Source organism: Pollicipes pollicipes, unplaced genomic scaffold (assembly GCF_011947565.3).
Source record: "Pollicipes pollicipes isolate AB1234 unplaced genomic scaffold, Ppol_2.1 Scaffold_6531;HRSCAF=7745_pilon_pilon_pilon, whole genome shotgun sequence".
Lineage (NCBI taxonomy): Eukaryota > Metazoa > Arthropoda > Thecostraca > Pollicipedomorpha > Pollicipedidae > Pollicipes > Pollicipes pollicipes.
Window position 1 is genome coordinate 2,501 of NW_023596891.1, and position 20,772 is coordinate 23,272.

Consider the following 20,772-nt stretch of genomic DNA (forward strand, 5'->3'; position numbering starts at 1 on the left):
CTCCCACTCTCCCTCTTCCTCACGACACCAATGCTCTTATCTCCCTCTGTTCCTCGCTGTTCAATCGGTTTCGCCACCGCTGACACGCGCGTGTCTCTTCCGCAGCCGATTCTGAAGGAGGGTGGCAACTACATCATCGAGGGCCTGGACTCAGAGAAGAAGGTGACGCTCACCTTCTCCATGAGTCATGAGAGTGGCTCGTTGGCTGACGCGCTCGACGTGTTTAAGGTAAGCACTTAAATGCATTATCTGGAAATTGGGCCATGATAGGCATGCATGCAATGCATTATGAGTTGGCGCGCTTAATGATCGTCCCAAGTAGCGGCTGAAACCTTAGAAGTCGTGAAACTAGTTGCGCTTTTCCCTTTTAATTGAAGAGGACGCCAGGAGCAAATGTGATTTATTTTCGCACGTATGAGGCCACTTCAGCTTGTACTGTCGCAGCTTCTTACACCCGATTGCAGTCGGTGTGCATACCCGCTGTCGCTAACGCCTTGGCTCTTAATGCAAGCTCAGGCAGATGCCAAAATTGATTTACAGATCAATCTGGAAACAGCCACTGATCCGCAGCGGTTTCCCAACCGGGATGCCTGGTGGTTCGATTCCTACCACCTCCGGAAAATTTTGTGAACCCAACTTCCGCAGCAGCCTGAGTAGCCTAACATGTCAAATGGTAGCTGAAAACCCTCTCGTCGATCAGGGGTCGTAAAACCGTCTACCCCGGCTCAAAACATTAATGCGCGAGCACGGACGGTTGGTTTTCTGTTTCTCCGGAGCGCCATTGTCAGGCAGTGACCCCTTGTTTTTGTCGGAGACCACAGGCGAACCTGTTTTGCCGCGCACTCCGCCGCCCTTATCGATAGACGATCGAGACGCCCACTGTGCGCGGGTCGGTGGTGAGAACGCGAGCTCCCTGGACTCGGGGCGTTCTCATGACGCCTGACACCATCGCCCACCGTCAGTTGTTAATGGTGTCCATTTGTGACGACGCCACCTCCCGGTAACATCATATGGACCAAAAGTATCGCTGAATCAGCCGGGTGTTACTGATATATCCAGCTTTTCCATGGTCGAACAGAAGCTGCTCGTAATGTGATCTCGAATAATCTTGCAATTTGAACATTCAATCGGATCAGTGACCCATGTAGGACATGTTCAAGCTTGAGTGGATATAGATGCTTTCATAGTTTAGCAGCACGCCCTTATCGAAACGGATAGCAGAATAAATTCAAAATCAGTGTTTGTATTTTGAATTAACTTCTGCTATTCGTTTCGGTAAAGGCATGTTGCCGGAAATATCAACGCGTCTGTATCTCCATTCTGTGTTTTTTTTACGAGGAATCTGGCTGTTATTACTGTTTTATCTTTTTGCAGCCAAGCATACATACCAGCCGGCGCCAAACACCCGTTCACATAAATTAACGAATAGCTATGCGATATCTTTTAGAGTCGTCCGCATACCTAGTAGATTGACAACATGATGTAGCACAAATTGCTCGCCTCAACTCCTGGCGGTTGCACCAAATTTGTTTCCCATTTATGTATCTATTCTGACACTGACATAACTATTGGATTAGCTCCTGAGCCACAGACACAACTGCTTGCGTTACAAACGAATCACACTGACATAACTATTGAATTAGCTCCTGAGCCACAGACACAACTGCTTGCGTTACAACCGAATCACACTGACATAACTATTGGATTAGCTCCTGAGCCACAGACACAACTGCTTCCGTTACAACCGAATCACACTGACATAACTATTGGATTAGCTCCTGAGCCACAGACACAACTGCTTTCGTTACAACCGAATCACACTGACATAACTATTGGATTAGCTCCTGAGCCACAGACACAACTGCTTGCGTTACAAACGAATCACACTGACATAACTATTGGATTAGCTCCTGAGCCACAGACACAACTGCTTTCGTTACAACCGAATCACACTGACATAACTATTGGATTAGCTCCTGAGCCACAGACACAACTGCTTTCGTTACAACCGAATCACACTGACATAACTATTGGATTAGCTCCTGAGCCACAGACACAACTGCTTGCGTTACAACCGAATCACACTGACATAACTATTGGATTAGCTCCTGAGCCACAGACACAACTGCTTGCGTTACAACCGAATCACACTGACATAACTATTGGATTAGCTCCTGAGCCACAGACACAACTGCTTGCGTTACAACCGAATCACACTGACATAACTATTGGATTAGCTCCTGAGCCACAGACACAACTGCTTTCGTTACAAACGAATCACACTGACATAACTATTGGATTAGCTCCTGAGCCACAGACACAACTGCTTTCGTCACAAACGAATCACACTGACATAACTATTGGATTAGCTCCTGAGCCACAGACACAACTGCTTCCGTTACAACCGAATCACACTGACATAACTATTGGATTAGCTCCTGAGCCACAGACACAACTGCTTCCGTTACAACCGAATCACACTGACATAACTATTGGATTAGCTCCTGAGCCACAGACACAACTGCTTGCGTTACAACCGAATCACACTGACATAACTATTGGATTAGCTCCTGAGCCACAGACACAACTGCTTGCGTTACAACCGAATCACGCTGACATAACTATTGAATTAGCTCCTGAGCCACAGACACAACTGCTTTCGTTACAAACGAATCACGCTGACATAACTATTGAATTAGCTCCTGAGCCACAGACACAACTGCTTTCGTTACAACCGAATCACACTGACATAACTATTGGATTAGCTCCTGAGCCACAGACACAACTGCTTGCGTTACAAACGAATCACACTGACATAACCATTGGATTAGCTCCTGAGCCACAGACACAACTGCTTCCGTTACAAATGAACCCAACAACTTCCAGAAAAACAAAGTGAACCTGGAGCACATCGAGTCGCGGTCCTCCCACCGCAGCGACGAGTACGAATTCATTCTGGAGATCAGCACCGAGTCGCCCAACGTCAGCAAAGCGCTGGAGGAGCTGCGAGAGAAGTCCACCTACTTCCAGATCGTCTCCAGAAACTACAAGAACAATGCCGGTGAGGCGTTGCGGCGCCGCGGCCGGCCGCGGCCTTGAGTGGCGAGCCGGCGCGCCACTATCGCCTGCTCCATCTGCCCGAGCTGGGACAGGCGGGCCTGGGGCTTCTCCAGGCAGCCGTTGGCTTGTGATCGATAGCCGGCCGGGCCGTCGGCAGGAACAGCTATCACTCGCAGTGTCGTCACCTGGCCGTCAGCGCCTCGCCGGGCCGCGGTGTTACCTCACTGAACAGCCCCAACTGGGTGCTGGCAGGGAAGAGCGACGGACGCCCACCCGGTCGCAGCTGCATCATGCAGTGCTCCGAAACGACCCCATTCTGCTCTCTGACCTCAGTTCCATGACGTCTCTCGTGACCAGCTGCTGTCACTCTGACGCCCATTCGGCGGGCGTGGGAACTGCAGCTATGCCGGGCGCTGCCCCAGGCTGGAAAGGTCGGACGCCGATGCAGGCTGAGTGCAGGCCGATGACGGGCGGCGCCGGCCACGGCAGGTTCGCCGAGCGCACGATCTAGAGTCCGACCGAGGCGCAGAGGGCTGACTTGGAACACGATGCCGGCGTGATGGCGTTCAGACACGCCAGCCCGCGGCACAGTGGAGGCCAGCCGAAAGCGGGCCTCTGGCGCTGCTCTCTCGAGACTGGCACAAGGCAACTCCGCTGGGTTCAACCCAAGCTCATTTCAATTTGGCTCGTTGCATAACTAACCTCTCAGCACATTATCGCAATCTGTCGCGCCGTCCAAAACAGGTCTGTGGCGAAGCACAGGGCATGGGGATGTGTCACCCGGGCATGGCGCCGGCTGAGCAGGGGCTATCGTAACATGTTAACTCAGGGTAGGGGGCTCAGTCACACCAGCCCCCACTCTCCACCGCGACCCTGCCCTCTCCCCACCAGTACACAGCAAAATCATTCACAGTGAAACGCTGCTTTACTAGCAGCGCGCGGGCGACCAGACGTGTCAGCAGCCCACACCGGCGCTAAAGAGAGCACGCTTGGCGCAATTTGGACATGTCTGGACTCTGTTGACCTGTGGCCCGTAGGCCACAACGGTCATGACCTACCGTTCCGTACTTTAGCACCGGCAAATCGACCACGGCGTGTTGATTGGTGTACTTTTGTTGTTGTTGTTGATCTTCTTCACTTTTGTTGTCGTTAAAGTTTATCTTCGCTCTTGAGAGGGGGGGGGGGGGGGGTGAGGGGACTGAGGCCTGGGTCACTGAATATCAAGTTTACACCTTCTTTGCTAAGTTGCCTTCGGCAATTCGACAACAGTGTGTCGATTGCTGTACTTAATTTTGTGATCCAATGGTTCTTTGGCGTGTCCGCAGCCCACGTAGGTTTCGTTGAACCGTGGGCGGCGACGTCCACATCCCAAAATCTCTAACTATTTCTCTCAAGTAAATCGAACGCGTCACGTCGTTATTGCAGGGTCTTACCTAAAGGTGGTAAAGGTTGAAAGGTGAACTTTTATGCAATCACGGCACGTTACAATTGTTTTTGAACGTGCCAGAGTTTTCTCTTGAGCGAAGGGGAGCTACGAGATTCGCGAAACGCCTCCCCGAAGACGAGTTCCTAAAATCACCATGTGTTTAGAGTAAAGGGGGAACAAAATGAACAAAAACACCGCGATCTATTGACCGTGGTCTGCACTAACTGGCTGGTTCGGATGCGCGCCGGGCAGCGGCGGGCGTGGTGCCCTGGTATCCGCAGAAGATCTCCGACCTCGACAAGTTCGCGGACCAGATCCTGTCCTACGGCAGTGAGCTCGACTCGGACCACCCCGGCTTCACCGACGTCGAGTACAGGAAGCGGCGCAAGGAGTTCGCCGACATCGCTTACAACTACAAACAGTGAGTCATGTATCATACCCCATTATCAGTAACAGAGTCGGGTTGATATCGCCTGTATCCGCGGAGGGTCCGGCCGGAGCCGTGACACTTCATGGTACTTGCTCGCGTGATGTGTTGAGTTCTGAAGGCACGCGATGTTAGATAAACTTCTTTTAATAAACTTGTCAGGGCCATGGCAAAAAAGAACGAAAACCATGTAGCGAAATTTGCATAAGATGGTAAAACAGAATAGAGCATGCTGTGGTAATGAAAACGGTGACGATCGGCAACTGATCGAGATCACTGCTTCGTCATGAATGCACTAGCTGTGGACGCGCAGCCGATGTAGACGAACGTAAGTTTAGCCCATGGCCAATGTGAGTCAATGAGCAACTAAATCTGACCGCATGGCTCACTACGCACTCCATCAGCGACATCCGTGGGTCATTTCCAGCGGCACGCCCATACCGCGCGTCGAGTACAGCAAGGATGACGTCGATACGTGGGGCAAAGTGTTCCGCCGACTCACCGAGCTGTACCCCACGCACGCCTGCAAGGAGCATAACCGGGCCTTCCCGCTGCTGATCGAGCACTGCGGTTACCGGGAGGACAACATCCCCCAGCTGGAGGACATCTCAACGTTCCTTAAAAGTGGGTGAACGTCGTTGCTTGCCTTCTCATTCAACCGTCCAAAGCTCTTGACGTGCCTTCACACACTCCAGAAAATAAGATTGTCTTTGTAATTGCTGGCAAATGACCTCGCGTGCAGTTGTTGCTTAACGCTCAAGTCCCTGCCAGTCATTCATGACAAATACGCTGGGCTTTTATGCGCTCTGGGTATGATCCAGCATAGTTGCTTGTAGCGAATCCCAAGTTAGGATGTCGGCACGCTCTGTGGGCAGTCCCGGCTGTTTCAGATGAAGCCTTAGTCTGCACCACCTCTGCTGCCCAGGTTGCGCGGACAGCCAGTTTGTACGACAGGCGCCCCCTCTATTTCACGCTAAGCCGTCCCTGTTCCCCACATCGCACGGCCTCCACACCGTACCACCCCGCTTGGCGGACAGCATAACTCCCCGCTGCACCGCACCTCCTCCCTTCACTTCACGCCGTGCTCCTGCGCTTCGCAAGCAGCGTAACTCCCGCTGTACCGCACCCCCTCCCTCCGCTTCACGCCGTGCTCCTGCGCTTTGCAAACAGTGTAACTCCCCGCTGTACCGCACCCCCTCCCTCCGCTTCACGCCGTGCTCCTGCGCTTTGCAAACAGTGTAACTCCCCGCTGTACCGCACCCCCTCCCTCCGCTTCACGCCGTGCCCCTGCGCTTCGCAAACAGCGTAACTCCCCCGCTGTACCGCACCCCCTCCCTCCGCCTCACGCCGTGCTCTTCTGTTGCGCAGGCAGCACGGGCTTCACCCTGCGTCCCGTGGCCGGCCTGCTGTCGTCGCGCGACTTCCTGGCGGGCCTGGCGTTCCGCGTGTTCCACTCGACCCAGTACATCCGGCATCCAAGCCGGCCGTTCTACACGCCTGAGCCGGACGTGTGTCACGAGGTGCTGGGTCACGTGCCGCTGCTGGCCGACCCGAGCTTCGCCCGCTTCAGTCAGGAGATCGGCCTGGCCTCGCTCGGCGCACCAGACGAATACGTGGAGAAGCTGGCCACGGTGAGTGGCTGACACCGGCCGCGTACCGGGCGACGACGGCCAACTGGCTCACACCGGCCAGCTGGCGGTCAACAGCGATACATCAGCTGATTTGGTTGAAGTTAGCTGGCGGTCAACAGCGATACATCAGCTGATTTCGTTGTAGTTTTGTACGGCTGTTGGTTAACAGTCGCTGTCAGCTCGGGAAAGATGTAGAGCTTGCTCGGGATTACATGCGTCACAGCGTCAGGGCCACGTTTCATCTGCGCGTGACGATGGTACTGGCACGCGGCCGAATCGTTTGACGCAATGCGAGAGCTTCAGGACCGGGGTCAATTCATGCATCAAGGCTCCCTGGTTCACGGTGAATGTGCGAGTACCGCCACACGCTGCAGCTATACTGGCTGGCTCAGGTTGACATCTGCATGTGCCGCGGTAGTACCGGCTTACAGTTGATTTCTATGTGTGTCACGGTGTCACCAGCTCACAGTGTCACTGGTCCACATTTGATTCCCTTGCACTTTGCAGTGTTGCTGGCTCACGGTCAATGTTTACATTGAATGTAGTGCGACTGGTCCACAGCCGATCTCCATGTTGTTGCAGCGCAGCTGGTTCACTCTCCATCTTTGTTGGTTTGTCACAGCTGGTTCACTCCATCTTTGCACTGCGATTCTGCTGACTCGACGTCGACGTTTATAGTGCAGTGCTATTAGCTCACGGCTGATTCCATACCGCACTCCTACTGGTTCATGGCGGTCTCTGTACCGTTGTGCTGATGGCTGACGGTCGATCTCTGCACCGCACCGCTGCTGGCTCACGGTTAATCTCTGCACCGCAGTGCTACTGGTTCACGGTCGAGTTCGGCCTGTGCCGGCAAGACAACGAGCTGAAGGCGTACGGCGCCGGTCTGCTCTCGTCGTTCGGCGAGCTCGAGTACTGTCTCTCCGACAAGCCGGACGTGCGCGAGTTCGTGCCCGAGAAGACGGGCGTGCAGAAGTACCCCATCACTGAGTACCAGCCCGTGTACTACGTGGCCGACAGCTTCGAGGACGCCAAGGACAAGATGATGTGAGTAGCTGCCCGCGCGTTTCTCCGTGGCGTGCCCCAGCATCATTCTCCTTGTTGTAATAGTAGCTCGCTGGTACGACCGAAACGATTCGGTTTGATCGAATGTGAAATAGAATATGCCATCACGTTCTTAAAAATGATCAGTCGTAAAACTACGAGCAAGTTTGCGTCATGTCTGGGTTACGATGTTGCCACTGTCGTAATGCTGAATAACAACGCCCCGTTTTTCCCCGACAGGCTACCACATGCCCAATGCAAACCGCGCTGAGTGCAAACTCCAGCAAAGCGCACTTGTTGAAAGACAGCTAATCGTTATTCCCGCTTTCAGAAACTTCGCCGCCACCATTCCACGCCCATTTTCGGTGCGCTACGACCCGTACACTCAGCAGGTCATCACGCTCGACTCCCGACCTCAGGTCGAGGAGCTCATCGGCGACATCAACTCGGAGATGAAGATCCTGCTGGACGCCATAAAAAAGTTCCGCTAAATGCAAACGCAGCGGCGGAAGGTCACTCGGAAGCAAGTTTTACTTTGTGGAGTGCCCAACAGATGGCTCTCAAGCCCAGCAACGTCTCTGTCCACATCGTGTTTCTGTCGTGTGGGTGGTGTAAAATGTGTGAATGCTTTCTATATCGGATATTAGGCGGCGGCGCTCTGTAGACGGTAGGTGTCCCGACGAGCGGCACTTCGCGCACCGGGCCTGGGGCCAGGACGCCCAGAGCATTGTGGAATGTTTTCTCCAGTGGAGTCGACCCACATGCTGCCTGAAGCACTGGCACCAAGAAAGCTCAGAATTTGGCACACGTGATGCATAGCATGTATATACCACCTCTGCATTTCCGTGGGGTAAACACGTTCTGTGCGGGGTGGTTGAAATTTCAACAACACAGTGCATCTGCAGCTGTACATATAGTACAAGCATTGAATTGTATGTTTTGGTTGGAGCAGGCCAAAAATACAAGGGCGTAAGGAAAATCTGACCAAAAATTACGCGTGAAGGGCTTCCAACACACGAAAATTACTTCTAGCCACACCTTTCCTGGCCACAACACTGTTTTTCACCTGCCAGCCACGACAGTTTTGAAAGCATGTCCCATTTGTCCCATGTAGCCAAATTGCTGGTCTTCCAACACGCCAGCCACTCGCCTGCACTTGAACAATCATCTGAACAACACGATCAATCGTGCGCCGATATCAGCAGCCCGGCACCGTAGCACACAGCGGACAGAGTCGGGCCACACAAGCGGGGAAGCCACTGGACGGGGCACGGGCGGCGATCAGGCGGCGCGCGGCTCATTCTGCCCCGACAGCGTCACCAGACCCGCCGGATCCGCCCGCTACCGACGTACGCACGCCACACATGTGGGGCAAAACACACCCCACACACAGGATGGCTTCACCACACATAAACGTAACGCCCCTTCGTTCGGCGATAATTCGAAGAACTAGCGTTGCCGCGGCCTGCCCGCAGGTGGCAGCACGGCACCGTTCGGCTCACACCATTGTCCGCGACGGGTCGCCCGACACTCTGTCCAGGAACTGAAACAAGACCCGCCGTCATCAAACGCGATAGCTGTGACAGCGCACCGGACATCTGAAGGGGCCATTTTGTAGCACGATGTGCCACGGCAAGCCGTATGTTCGGCGATTTTTCTTAGTTGAAACAAGTCAAAACACAGCGACACAAACATCTATTTTAGCACGCTCAAAATAACGATTCCGATACTGGACAATAGCTAGGCGCCACGCGTGTGTGGTCAAGTCCACGCGCATGGTCAAAACAAGATAACATTGCTCCACTTACTGGACCAATGAAGGGGAGATTCAGAAATGACCCTATGACTGGAATCCGTCTTAAAAAGTTTATGACGACAGGGAAGAATCCGCTGTAACAAAGAACATCGGAAATTATGCCACCAACCGTGACTCAAACACAGACAATAAGACAGAACAAGTTATGTACCGGCGAAAATTGCCAAGACCATGCTGAGCCAAAACTTCTTTTAGGCACTGGATACGCATTATGATGCGCTTAGTTCTCACATCCCCGATAACTTCGGGTAAAAATCATAGCAAAACACATTCACGTATTCATGTAACGTGTCGAACATGTCGGATGTGTTACACCGCTCTGATTATGAAAAGGGGCGCGACGTACGCCAGCAGACGCACGAAGGCTGCCGACCCTCTATTCACCGCTGGCCGTGAGGGAAGGCTGCCGACCCTCTATTCACCGCTGGCCGTGAGGGAAGGCTGCCGACCCTCTATTCACCGCTGGCCGTGAGAGAAGGCTGCCGACCCTCTATTCACCGCTGGCCGTGAGGGAAGGCTGCCGACCCTCTATTCACCGGTCACCCTCCTCAGCCGCGCTCACTCGGCGTGACCCGGAGAGCGGCCGGCGCGCCGGCGGGTCGATCGTGGCACGAGACGCCGATCAAAGCGGGACAGGTGGCGACAGCGGCACTGCCCACAGTCGGCCGGAGCCGGTCCGCTGCCAGACGGCTGGCACCTGTGACCTCCCCTCCCCCCCCCCCTCCCGACAGTCGGCCGGAGCCGGGGGTCCCAGGGGCGGACGGCGGCACTCGGCTCCCCACCAGCTGGAGACGGGACGGCGCTGGGGAGGAGCATCGCCGCATGCACACAACGCCGGACGCTAAGTCGGCCCCCACCAGAGGTTTAACCAACAACGGCACCCTCCCTCCAGCACGGCCGGACTCGGGCCACGCCAACCTGCCTCTTCTGCAATCCACTGCAAACTTCCAACAGTCAAGCCTCTGCCAATGCAGTACCGAATCATCCCATATTTGCAGCCAGGAGCCCCAGATCATATCTCGGCAACGAGCCCACCAAAAGCTGTCAGTCATAACCAAACACGGTATCATCCGACCGTTCGTCGAACAATGCCACTGCAGTCACTATCACGAGAGTTAAAGCGTCTGGGCATGGGCAGGCTTGTAGCCCGAGCTTTGCACGCCACTCCCAACGCAGTCATCCCACGCGCTTTACACGAGCCGGCCTAGCGGCGAACCCATGGTGAGAAGCACTCGGTACATGGCTTGGGCCAAAATGAATCGCCAGTGCAGCTGTACCCATCACCGGCCTCGTTTCCGGTCTTTTTCACGACACCCGAGGGGAACAAAATGGTCGTCCCACCATTGGGCTCCAGCTGCGCCACACCGCCAACGAGCACTTCACTAGGACGAACGGGCGGCGCTGCCACCCACCGACCACCTCCCTCTCAACACTGAGTGGCCAGACGTCGAGTCCAAACACCTTACAATTCTTCCATATATATATATATATATATATATATATATATATATATATATATATATATATATATATAATGTGTCTGATTAAAAATAACTGTTGATTCAGCATTGACGAGCTTTTTGACGCATCGTTCTAGTTTCCGGGTCTTGGACCTGGCACCATCGCTTAAATTAAAGATGGTTCGCACAAAATTACTCAAAGATTCATCGCTCCTGACATTCGAACGTTTCGAGATCCTCTTTCATCGCCGGAGAGGACCAAATGGCACAAAAAACAAGTTTTGAGTTTTAAAGGATAAACATTGTGTAATACTGTTGGAAAACATCTTTTGGTACGGAGAACATAAAAGAAACATAACTCATTAAAGTAAGACAGAATCCTATTTTCACTTTGATACATATAAAAAACACTCATAATGGGAACACTACAAAGACACAATGAGAACACTACTGCCACAATCGCATCAGTAGTGCTCACAGCCCACCATCTAATAGTTCGAGAGTTGTGCAGGCATTTGTCTGTCTGTGTAGGGCCGGAGAGAGTTCGTTCATGAATATGCTTTCCCAAATTTGGAGGCGCCTTCTGTCATTGCACGTCCGTAAAATGTCAGTGCTGTCTGTCAGTTGTCGTCGTGTCAATATCACGTCGCGTTCGTGTCGCATGATGTCCAGAGGTGCCCCATCACGTAAGTGCATTGTCAGGTGTCGTGAGAGTGTCGTTGTGGTGACGCCAATGTAGTGTATGGAACGAAGTTTGCAGCCTTCGATGTTGCACTTGAATTGTTGCTATATATATATATATATATATATATATATATATATATATATACATATACATATCATTTCTATCATTTCGGTCTCTCTCTCTCTCTCTCTCTCTCTCTCTCTCTCTCTCTCTCTCTCTCTCTCTCTCTCTCTCTCTCTCTCTCTCTCTCTCTCTCTCTCTCTCCCCCTGCGCGGGATGATCTTGAGCTTAAACAGAATTTGGTTCGGGCACGTGAACCTCACTGCACCCCATAGGTTCTTATGGCCCCCCCCCCCGATTTTACCCTAAGGACTGCTGACAACAGCCCCTGTTGGGTTCAAAAGCCGTTCGATCATGATTTAAGTTGCGTCAAAAACGATTACCCCAACAAGCTTGCCGATGGCTACAAGCAGGCTTTCACACATACCAGATGGCTGGCTTCAGTACATGATAGCGAATGTGGACAACAGTAATCACAAACGCACATCACCTTTTGCAACATCCTAACGAAGCTATGACATCAAATCGCCAAGAAAATGCTTGCAGATCACCGACTTTGCTTGCTTTCACCTCCCGCACCGACACCAAACCAGCTGGCAGCTATGCCCGATATGTGGGAGCTTGAAAGACACCGCCCAGCTTCAATTCCCTTCCGTCCACGTTGAATGATGCGGCACTGAATGGCTGTTGTCTGTCTCACTGCTGTGCTTATTTCCCAATGGTGAGATGGAAGCCAGCACGTCGAATTAGTTGGGCAACGTATAACTTCCCGTTAGTATGAAGATGGCCCCACGCTTACCGACCACCAGGGGCGAATCCAGGATTTCGTCGAGGGATGGGGCCACGCTTCATAAGGCCCCCCTCACAAAGAGTTCCCCGGATTTCGGCAACTTTATTTTTATAACTTATAACTAAGCGTAAAGCGTCTTTCATCGGAATGTTTCCACGGATTTAGTCCGATTTATTTCTACAGGTGAGTTCCACTTCACATTCTGTTGCCGAACTTTGATAGTTAAAGCGGTTTGAGGTGCCCCTTAACTAATTACGTCTTAAAATATGGGTTACGTAGACCGGAAATAAAGACTGCGGCACCTCATCGCCGCGAGATCTTGGTGCCTCTCCGGTCCAAGGGGGGGGGGGGGGGGGGGGCATGTCATCTTCCCCCTGCATCCCTCACTACCCACCATCACATTCAGCTCCACGCAGACGACCAAGAGAAACACAGACATTACATGATGGCTCAGAACCAAGAGAGTGGGAGAGACTGAGAGAGTGGAGGCCAACCTAGCACCCCATTTAACGCGGAAAGACACGCCGCACGAGCCCAGCCGGGAAGGCAGCAGCGCGGTTCATATCATACCTGAAAAGAACGACGAAGCCGTAGACCTCGACGAGCATGCCGACCAGCGGCCAGCCGAGGAGCACGATGAGGATGCCGCCGAAGAAGGACGCCGAGCCGCGCACCTTGTGCGACTGGAAGAAGAATCGGAACGTGCGCTCCAGGCCGATCACGAACGCCAGGCCCGACAGGAAGAGGATCTGCAGACAGAGTCGGCGGCGAGACCGAATCATAACGGGTGTCAGACTTTGTCTTACGAATGCAGGTCGCCCGGCGGCAGGAGGCGACAGCGGCGGCAGCACAATCCAGGGACGGGTTGCAGCGCAAGACATTATCAGGCAACAGCATCTGACGGACAGAACGGGCTGCGGCACAGGGTCACAGTAATGCAGCAGCCAAATATTCCTGAACCCCAGCCAGGTGCCACGGGCCAACACATGTGGATTTCAAAACGATAACATTGCGACTGGTGAACGAACGCCGTAAACCATATGTGAGAGGTTCCAAGCGACCAAGCCCCGGACAATTTCTGTTTCAGCCCAACTTCCTCACATATAATCTAAACGTAGTTGACCGATCGTGTCGTAATTAGTGCCAAACGAGTTGCGGCGGTTTCTGCACCAAATTACAACCAAGACACAAAAAAAACTCGCCGAGACACACGCGCTAACAAAGACTAAAAGGCAGGTTCCATAGCGTATTCCATCGTTTCTCCATGCCATGTATGAGCGAAATTACATGAAAAGCTTTGGGAAAGACATTCGCTATCAAAAGCCCTGCTCAAAAACACGACCCTTTCCTTTTAAAATTTCATTTCTCAGCTTCTCCGAGAGCAGAGTTTCTCTGAGTCTACAAATTTACAAAGATACAAATGTGACAGAACGACCTTTGCAAGTCATTACACCAACGTCATGCGGAAAATCATGACGGCCGCATCCCACAACTATGGAAGAACACCGATTCCGACCTTCTCCACCCGCCAACATTCCTGTGTCTTAGACCTGAAAACCACTTTAAGACATTCTAACAAAGAAATAGGGCTTCCTACACCGTACTAAGCACGCGGCCAGTTGTAAAACCATCTACAGAAGACAGTACAATGAACCCCGCGGAACACATTTGTGCCCAAGTAATTCCAGCATTTCCTCCCCGATCCGCAAACGAATTCATTAGGTTTTACATGGGTGAATAAGTAACGGTTAGGAGTCAAGTCGCAAATATAGTCAATGGTACATGATTTCCGAACTGCAGCCCAGAAACGGCGTTCTTTTCAGCCCTCCAACCACACATGAAAGGATTGACCCAAACAACCTATATAAGACACAAATATTCCACTACGCGTCAGTGCACTAAAACAACCTGTATACAATGCACCGAGTCAAGAGGCAACAGCCCGTAAACAACGGCAGAACGGCTTGTATGCTTCGCTCCCGCCACCCCACACAGGCTGGCAGCGGAGACGTCCGTCGAGAGGCGTCGCAGTAGTCTTCTGACTGCTGTTCCCAGTCACCGCCTACTACACCACCTGCTATACCGCCTGCTATGCCGCCCGCTACACCACCTACTACGCCATCCAAAACACTACCCCCTACAAAACCTACTACACCGCCTACTTCACCACCCACTACACCAACCACTACACCACCTACCATCCCGCCTACGATACCGCCCATTACACCACCTACTACACCGTCTTCTCCACCCCCACCACACCGCCTTCTCCACCGCCCACTACACCGACTTCCACACCGCCCACCACACACACTACGCCGCCGTCTTCACCGTCCACTACACCGTCCACTAAACCGGCTACTGCACCGCGCACTCACGTTCCCGATGGCCAGCAGGCCCTTGTCGAACAAGAACAGCACGCCCAGGAAGAGGAAGGCCACGCCGAACCCCACCAACCCGATGCCGATCTCTGAAAACGGGACAGTGGTCAGGGCAATTACACACAAGCACACAGCTGAGCAGAGGCGCCCGCGGGAAGGACGACATTAGCTGAAAAGGTGGCGTGTAAACATGAACCAACTTTCCGACAAGTCATAAGCACGTGCAGACCGAATAAATATGCTAACTTCTGAAAGCTACAGATTTCAGACAAGGGCGTCAAGCTTCGCATTTCGAGCAGCACATGGACAACACCCGCGGTTCCCCTCGAGTCGAGCCGACGTCATTACCCAGACCCGTCGGTCACTAGCCATAAGACCACTTGACGCCGAGCGCGAAGATTAGGACATATGTCTGCAGGACACGGCGATGGCATCAAAGTGCGTGGTGTTAAAATCGGTTCCCAATTTTCGTCCACATGGTGCAACCGAATACCTCGGACACGTAAGAAGACAAAAGGACATATAATGGAAGGGCCGTATCAGGGAACAACACAAAGCAGAAGTCCCTGATACGCTACGTGCGGCGTCAGCACGGTCATGACCCAGCTACCGCACACAGCCAATGACAGCCGGGGACAGAGCAGAGAGCTGAGGACCAGGCACATACGCAATACTCCCAGCCTGACTGTGCGGCTGCCCAGACTTTCCGCGAGTGGCTCGGATGGCCCATCGGTCCAGTCGATCAGCCCGATCATGTAAAGGATGTCGTGCCATGCTACACCGCAACGCAGCGGGCCACGGCAAAAGGCTCCCTGCCGCCCCTCTGGGATCAAAGTATCCTCCCTAGAGCGAATACCAACACACAGGCCGTGGCAGTCGCCTTGTTGAAAAAGTAGGTGCGCAATTCAGGTGACCTGTGTACCACCTGTGTATTAATGCCAGCCTTGAATTCGTTCTTGCCACGCAGTTATCAACCATTAGGACAAGCAAACCCACTCTGGATATGATCAAGGTGTATTGTCACTTCCTGGAACCCACAGCCACGTCGCAAATGAAACGGTCGACATTCGGTAAATCGGCACCAACATTGACTAAATTTTAGTTGCGGTCGCTCGGGGAAAAGCTCCCAGTTATGAATGTCAAACCAGCAACGCCACAAGTGACATCAAACTCGGTGACGTCACAGCCGCCTATGCGCACCCGCACGGGCATTTACGTTTCACATGTAGGGCTCCTACCCTCCTCCATGGTGATAACGGGAAACATGCCGCCCGCCAGCCGGGGCGGCGAGCCAGGGTAGCGCGCCGTGCTCCTCCCGCCTCGCTCGCCCGGCTCGCCGGCACTAAGACAGCGTCGAAGCAGCCGCTAAACGGGCCTGCGCCGGCCCTCCCTGGCTCACGGGCACGGACCGAACGTCACTCGGCCCTCTGGGCCACGGTGGCCTGCCGGTACACTCTCTGGGTCACGGCCGCAGCCTGCAGCCAGTCGTCCGGCTCTCCGCCGAACAGACAACGGGTGTCCTCTCCAGGTCCAAGTGGAGGCTGCTACCCTCTGACCACGGTCTGACACACACGCGCACCGCCGCCCGCCGTCCGGCGCTGGTGACGGAGGCCAGCCGGATGGTGCACACGCACTGTCGCCGGCCGCAGGCTGGGACGCCGCCTCGGCAGCGAGCGTCGGCCTTTGCCCCGGTACCGACACTTTGCCCCGGGAGCGATACATACGGCCGGCGGTCCACCAGGCTGCGCACTTGACGACCGAGCCGGCCGGCCCCAGCGGCCACGCGACGCGCTGCCAATCTCGGGCCCCTCCCCTCCTCCGCGGTGACGGCTGATAACCCGCCCGGCGGTACCGGCAACCAGGTCACGGTGGGGGGAGCGTGGAGGGGGAGGAGCGGCGGCGACGGTATCCAGTGGTAATCTAAGCACGACAGTCGGTTGCCCCAACGGTACCACTGCCGGGACAGTGGAGGCAGTGCCGGAAGGTGACCCGATACAATTACGGCGGTGCTGTGATTACTCCTTTGCCCGTTCACGATAGGTCAAAATTTGAAGTGAAGACGGGTGAATTGCGATACCGAATCTTCAACGATCACGTCTGGACTGTTCAAGCATATGCCAGGTCTACTGTTTGCATGTTTGCATTTGTATGTAGCTGGGGTCATTGTAGCTCATTTCGCGTATTATATTAAAGTGGGAGGTAAGGTTGTTGTTGATTGCTGGAGTTTGCGGGCGCGCCGACTGCGGTGGTCATTTGGCGCCCATAACGAGTTTTGTTCTATCTATCTAGTGAGCCGCATAAATGATCCAAAAGTTGATGCGTTTGAGAAACAAAAAGATCTGTTGAGATTCCAGAAAGTGTGAGTTGTCTCCTAGCATATCACAGAGGGTGAAGGGCAAGTCATGCTGTTTAAAGTAACGTTGGCATTCTTCCACGAGCCGCGGACGAGATACGATATGCCGAACAGTAAGAACAGCACCACATCGATGACATATGGGCTTATCAGCTCCCTCCAACATATAGCCGTGGGTTGCGTACGTGTGCCCGATGCGTAATCTGCAGACGATCACCTCTTCTCGCCTCATTTTGCGGAAACAAGAGAACCACTGACCCAGCTAGGTTTTATCTCTCGAAGCTTACTGCCATCCATCCAATCCCAACAATGCTGCCACTTGTTGTGCAGGAAGCATGGGAGGCAACCATAGTGGTACAGCTCTTAAAAACTTGACTCATTTCAGCTATGCCCCATTGCAGACCCATAACATGCGATAAATCCTATAATCTGCTAGGAAACATGTGGACTAGTGTTACCTTTTCCCCAAGCAATAGGCGAAGCTACAAGAGCATACCTAAAAATCCTAGACTTGTACAAAGCTGTGAGATGACCATTGTGTCAGTTCCTATACCTCCTGCCATCTTCACTTCCTGCATCCCTGTGGAAAGCCTTGAGAAAGCAAGGAACCTAGCAGGGATATTACTATGAAAGATGAAACATCAAGTAGATAGTGCAGTCACAGTCTTACAATAACAAACTCAATATGAAGACACATGCATCTGAAGGCATTTGATACCACACACAAAATGCACACGAAATACACAACTTGACCCATGCAGGCCCTTATAATTACTATAGGCCAGCTGTAATGCAGTGCTCAAACTCTGAGGTGTAGATATTAAACAGCTCTCTGACATCCCAGCTTACACAGCTGGTTGCAGAGCACCATTTCATAATTCCCTGAGGCTACCTGATGCCAGTGTGGACCAGAGCATTTACCAGTTATATTGTATCAATATGCCTAGCTGGACAACTGAACATAATGCCTTTTGCAGCTTCAATTTTGATCAGATACTGAATGTTGTGTCTCAGTGTCTCAGTCATATGAGAGCCTAGCCTTCAATCCCCCTCCCCCACCCATGGCAGGGTGGGTTTAAGTCACCTCAGGTGCTTGATATTTGTCCCTGACTGGAATGATCTGCATCCAGTGATTGAGGCCAACCTAAAGGTCAGGTGAGGTCACATCAAAGGGTAAGACAACCACACCACACAACATGGCTGGCAAAGTTTTTACCATACAACTCTGCCCCAGACTCACAATTTCATGATGCTGCATGCAACAAGCTTTGCACAGTATGAGTACTGATCACAAAATCCATTGTTCAAAAGGTTTAGACCAAATCTTAAAAGATGTGATAATGATGGCTGGGGTTAAGGATGCACTGATGTTGAGGTCGACCTACACCACATCAACTTTCCTAGCTGAAAGCTGCAATGAGAATATTGCATATTTGAAGATATTGGAGTATGCAGCAAATGTGATGAAATTAGCTCACCTTTAAATGTTGGTATACTTTCAGTGGAAAAGGCTGCTCTATGAAATACAGTTTCTATGTTCAGAATATCCACTCCTCAAAACACCATTGTTTGATTACATCATCATACCTTGCACAACATTGAAAGCCAATTGACAGCCATCATATATAGCCGTCATGCTTACAGAACCATGGGATGCACCATGAAATTCATGCATGAGATTGGGATCATACATGAAAATGCAGGTAGCATGAACTGTGAGCACACAAACATGAGGGTCAGGGTGTACTTTCCTACCTAACGTTAGAAAAAATCATTGTACACCATTCGTCATGTTTAAGGCATGACATATTGTAAATAATCTCAAAACAGGTAGAATCATGCTCCTACCTTCGAATTTCAATAACTTCGATGGCGGGCTCCCGAGCGCCGCGCGCACCGCACCGCCTGGAATCCCCAGCGCCGTTTCCGCGTTGCCGTTGCGTAAATACAATATTTCTGCGTACCAAGAACTGTACAAAATGTACGGGACCAAAGTAAACCATTCGTCATGTTTAAGGCAGGACAACCATAACCTAACTGTGAACCATAAAAATATTTACTAAACATAAACCATATTTACCATAACCATATTTACCATATAAACCATATTAACTGTGAACCATACTATAAACCATAACTATAACTATAAACTATACTATATAACCCATACTATAACTATCAACCATATTTACTGCGAACCATAAAAATGTACGGGGACAAGGTAGCAAGAATCCATGAAATGGGGGATTGGGTGGGGAATGTAAAACAAAATGAGAACATGGCAGCTAAATAAAAGCTCACTATATGGCGCCTATATATGGCATGGAACATGGATGCCAATGAGATGCTGGGTTGAAAGCGATATAGGGTGGGGAGGTTAGGTTAGGTTAGGTTCGGTTAGGTTAGGTTAGGTTAGGTTAGGATATGTTCTGGACTATTCTGGCCTGCGTGTTTCATAAATGTACCTAAACTCGATAAGAAATGGTTTTGGTTGCTTTATTATTGTTACCTTGGTCCCGTACATGTTTTATGGTTCTTGATAAGCAGAAATATTGTGCTTTCGCAACAACATAGAAACGGTGCTTGGAAGTCGAGGCGGTGCGGTGCGGGGCGTGCGGCGCTTGGGAGCTCGCTATCGTATTTATTAAAATTCGAGGCTAGGAGCATGATTCTATCTGTTTTGAAATTATTTACGATATGTTCCGCCTTAAACACGACGAATGGTTTACCTTGGTCCCGTACATTTTGTAGAGTTCTTGGTAAGCAGAAATATTGTATTTACACAACGGCAACGCAGAAACGACGCTGGGGAGTCCAGGCGGTGCGGTGCGCGTGGCGCTCGGGAGCTCGCCATCGAAGTTATTGAAATACGAAGGTAGGAGCATGATTCTACCTGTTTTGAGATGATTTACGATATGTGCCGCCTTGAACACGACAATGGTGTGCAATGATTTTTTCTAACGTTAGGTAGGAAAGTACACCTACACCAAACAGATTTGAACAAGTTGTTGACCAATCAACTTTGTGCCACATTTCCCTTTCCTTCATTTTTCAGCAATGACAAATGCTATAAGCCAACCGGGACTGGGGAAGGGAAAAGACCCTCACAACAGAATACAAATGAACACCTCTAACCATTGAGCAGATGCTGCACCAAGGATCGTCTCTGCAAGAACTATTCCTGAAAGGGATATATGTAGCATGCTACTCACTTTGAGTATCGCTGATCTGCAGCATTTCTGATGTGTCAGGCCCTTACTGAGCATCCATGAAGTAATGTAAATCCCGTTTACAACTTTACGACCTGATGGCTACATCCACCTCAATCCGCAGTCATAACCAAGATACTGCTTAATTCTTTCAAGCAAATGTTGCAAGTATTGAAAACGGCGCAATCACAGCGAAATTAACAAAATGTGCCATGCATTTACCAACGCATGCTAGCACGTATTCCAGCCGGCCTTTCTGCCCGCTCTCCCATCCGCGAATCACGAACAACCACGACACGTAAATTCTGGCGCACAGTACATATATTTTTGCCGCTAACCGGCGGGCGACGTCAGCTGTTTTGACTCGGCAGGCAGTGTGACAGAATATAATTCGGCACAAAAAAGAAGAACACTTTTATTTTGTGCGCAT

General features: G+C 51.7%; 2 protein-coding genes across 3 annotated transcripts; one reads left to right on the forward strand and one right to left on the reverse strand.

The window, feature by feature from the left end:
- Positions 1–105: 105 nt before the first annotated feature.
- LOC119106973 (protein henna) lies at positions 106–8,518 on the forward strand (the record flags this gene model as incomplete). The annotated part of the gene is given in 7 exon segments (XM_037230317.1): positions 106–228; positions 2,887–3,061; positions 4,739–4,907; positions 5,341–5,537; positions 6,282–6,544; positions 7,362–7,591; positions 7,920–8,518. Coding segments are annotated over 7 exon segments (1,317 nt in total), but the record flags the coding sequence as incomplete, so codon positions are not given.
- Positions 8,396–20,395, reverse strand: LOC119106974 (vesicle transport protein GOT1B). 2 transcript variants are annotated; one of them, XM_037230320.1, is made up of 5 exons: positions 20,346–20,395; positions 14,778–14,869; positions 12,970–13,148; positions 9,397–9,478; positions 8,396–9,131 (listed from the first exon to the last, which is right to left on the reverse strand). In XM_037230320.1, exons 1-5 carry the CDS (start codon positions 20,368–20,370, stop codon positions 9,087–9,089), a joined length of 423 nt encoding a protein of 140 aa, XP_037086215.1. In that variant the 5' UTR covers positions 20,371–20,395; the 3' UTR covers positions 8,396–9,086. The 2 variants fall into 2 exon arrangements, with proteins under 2 accessions (XP_037086215.1, XP_037086213.1); XM_037230318.1 differs by lacking the exon at positions 20,346–20,395 and adding an exon at positions 16,019–16,395.
- Between the last annotated feature and the right edge of the window lie 377 nt (positions 20,396–20,772).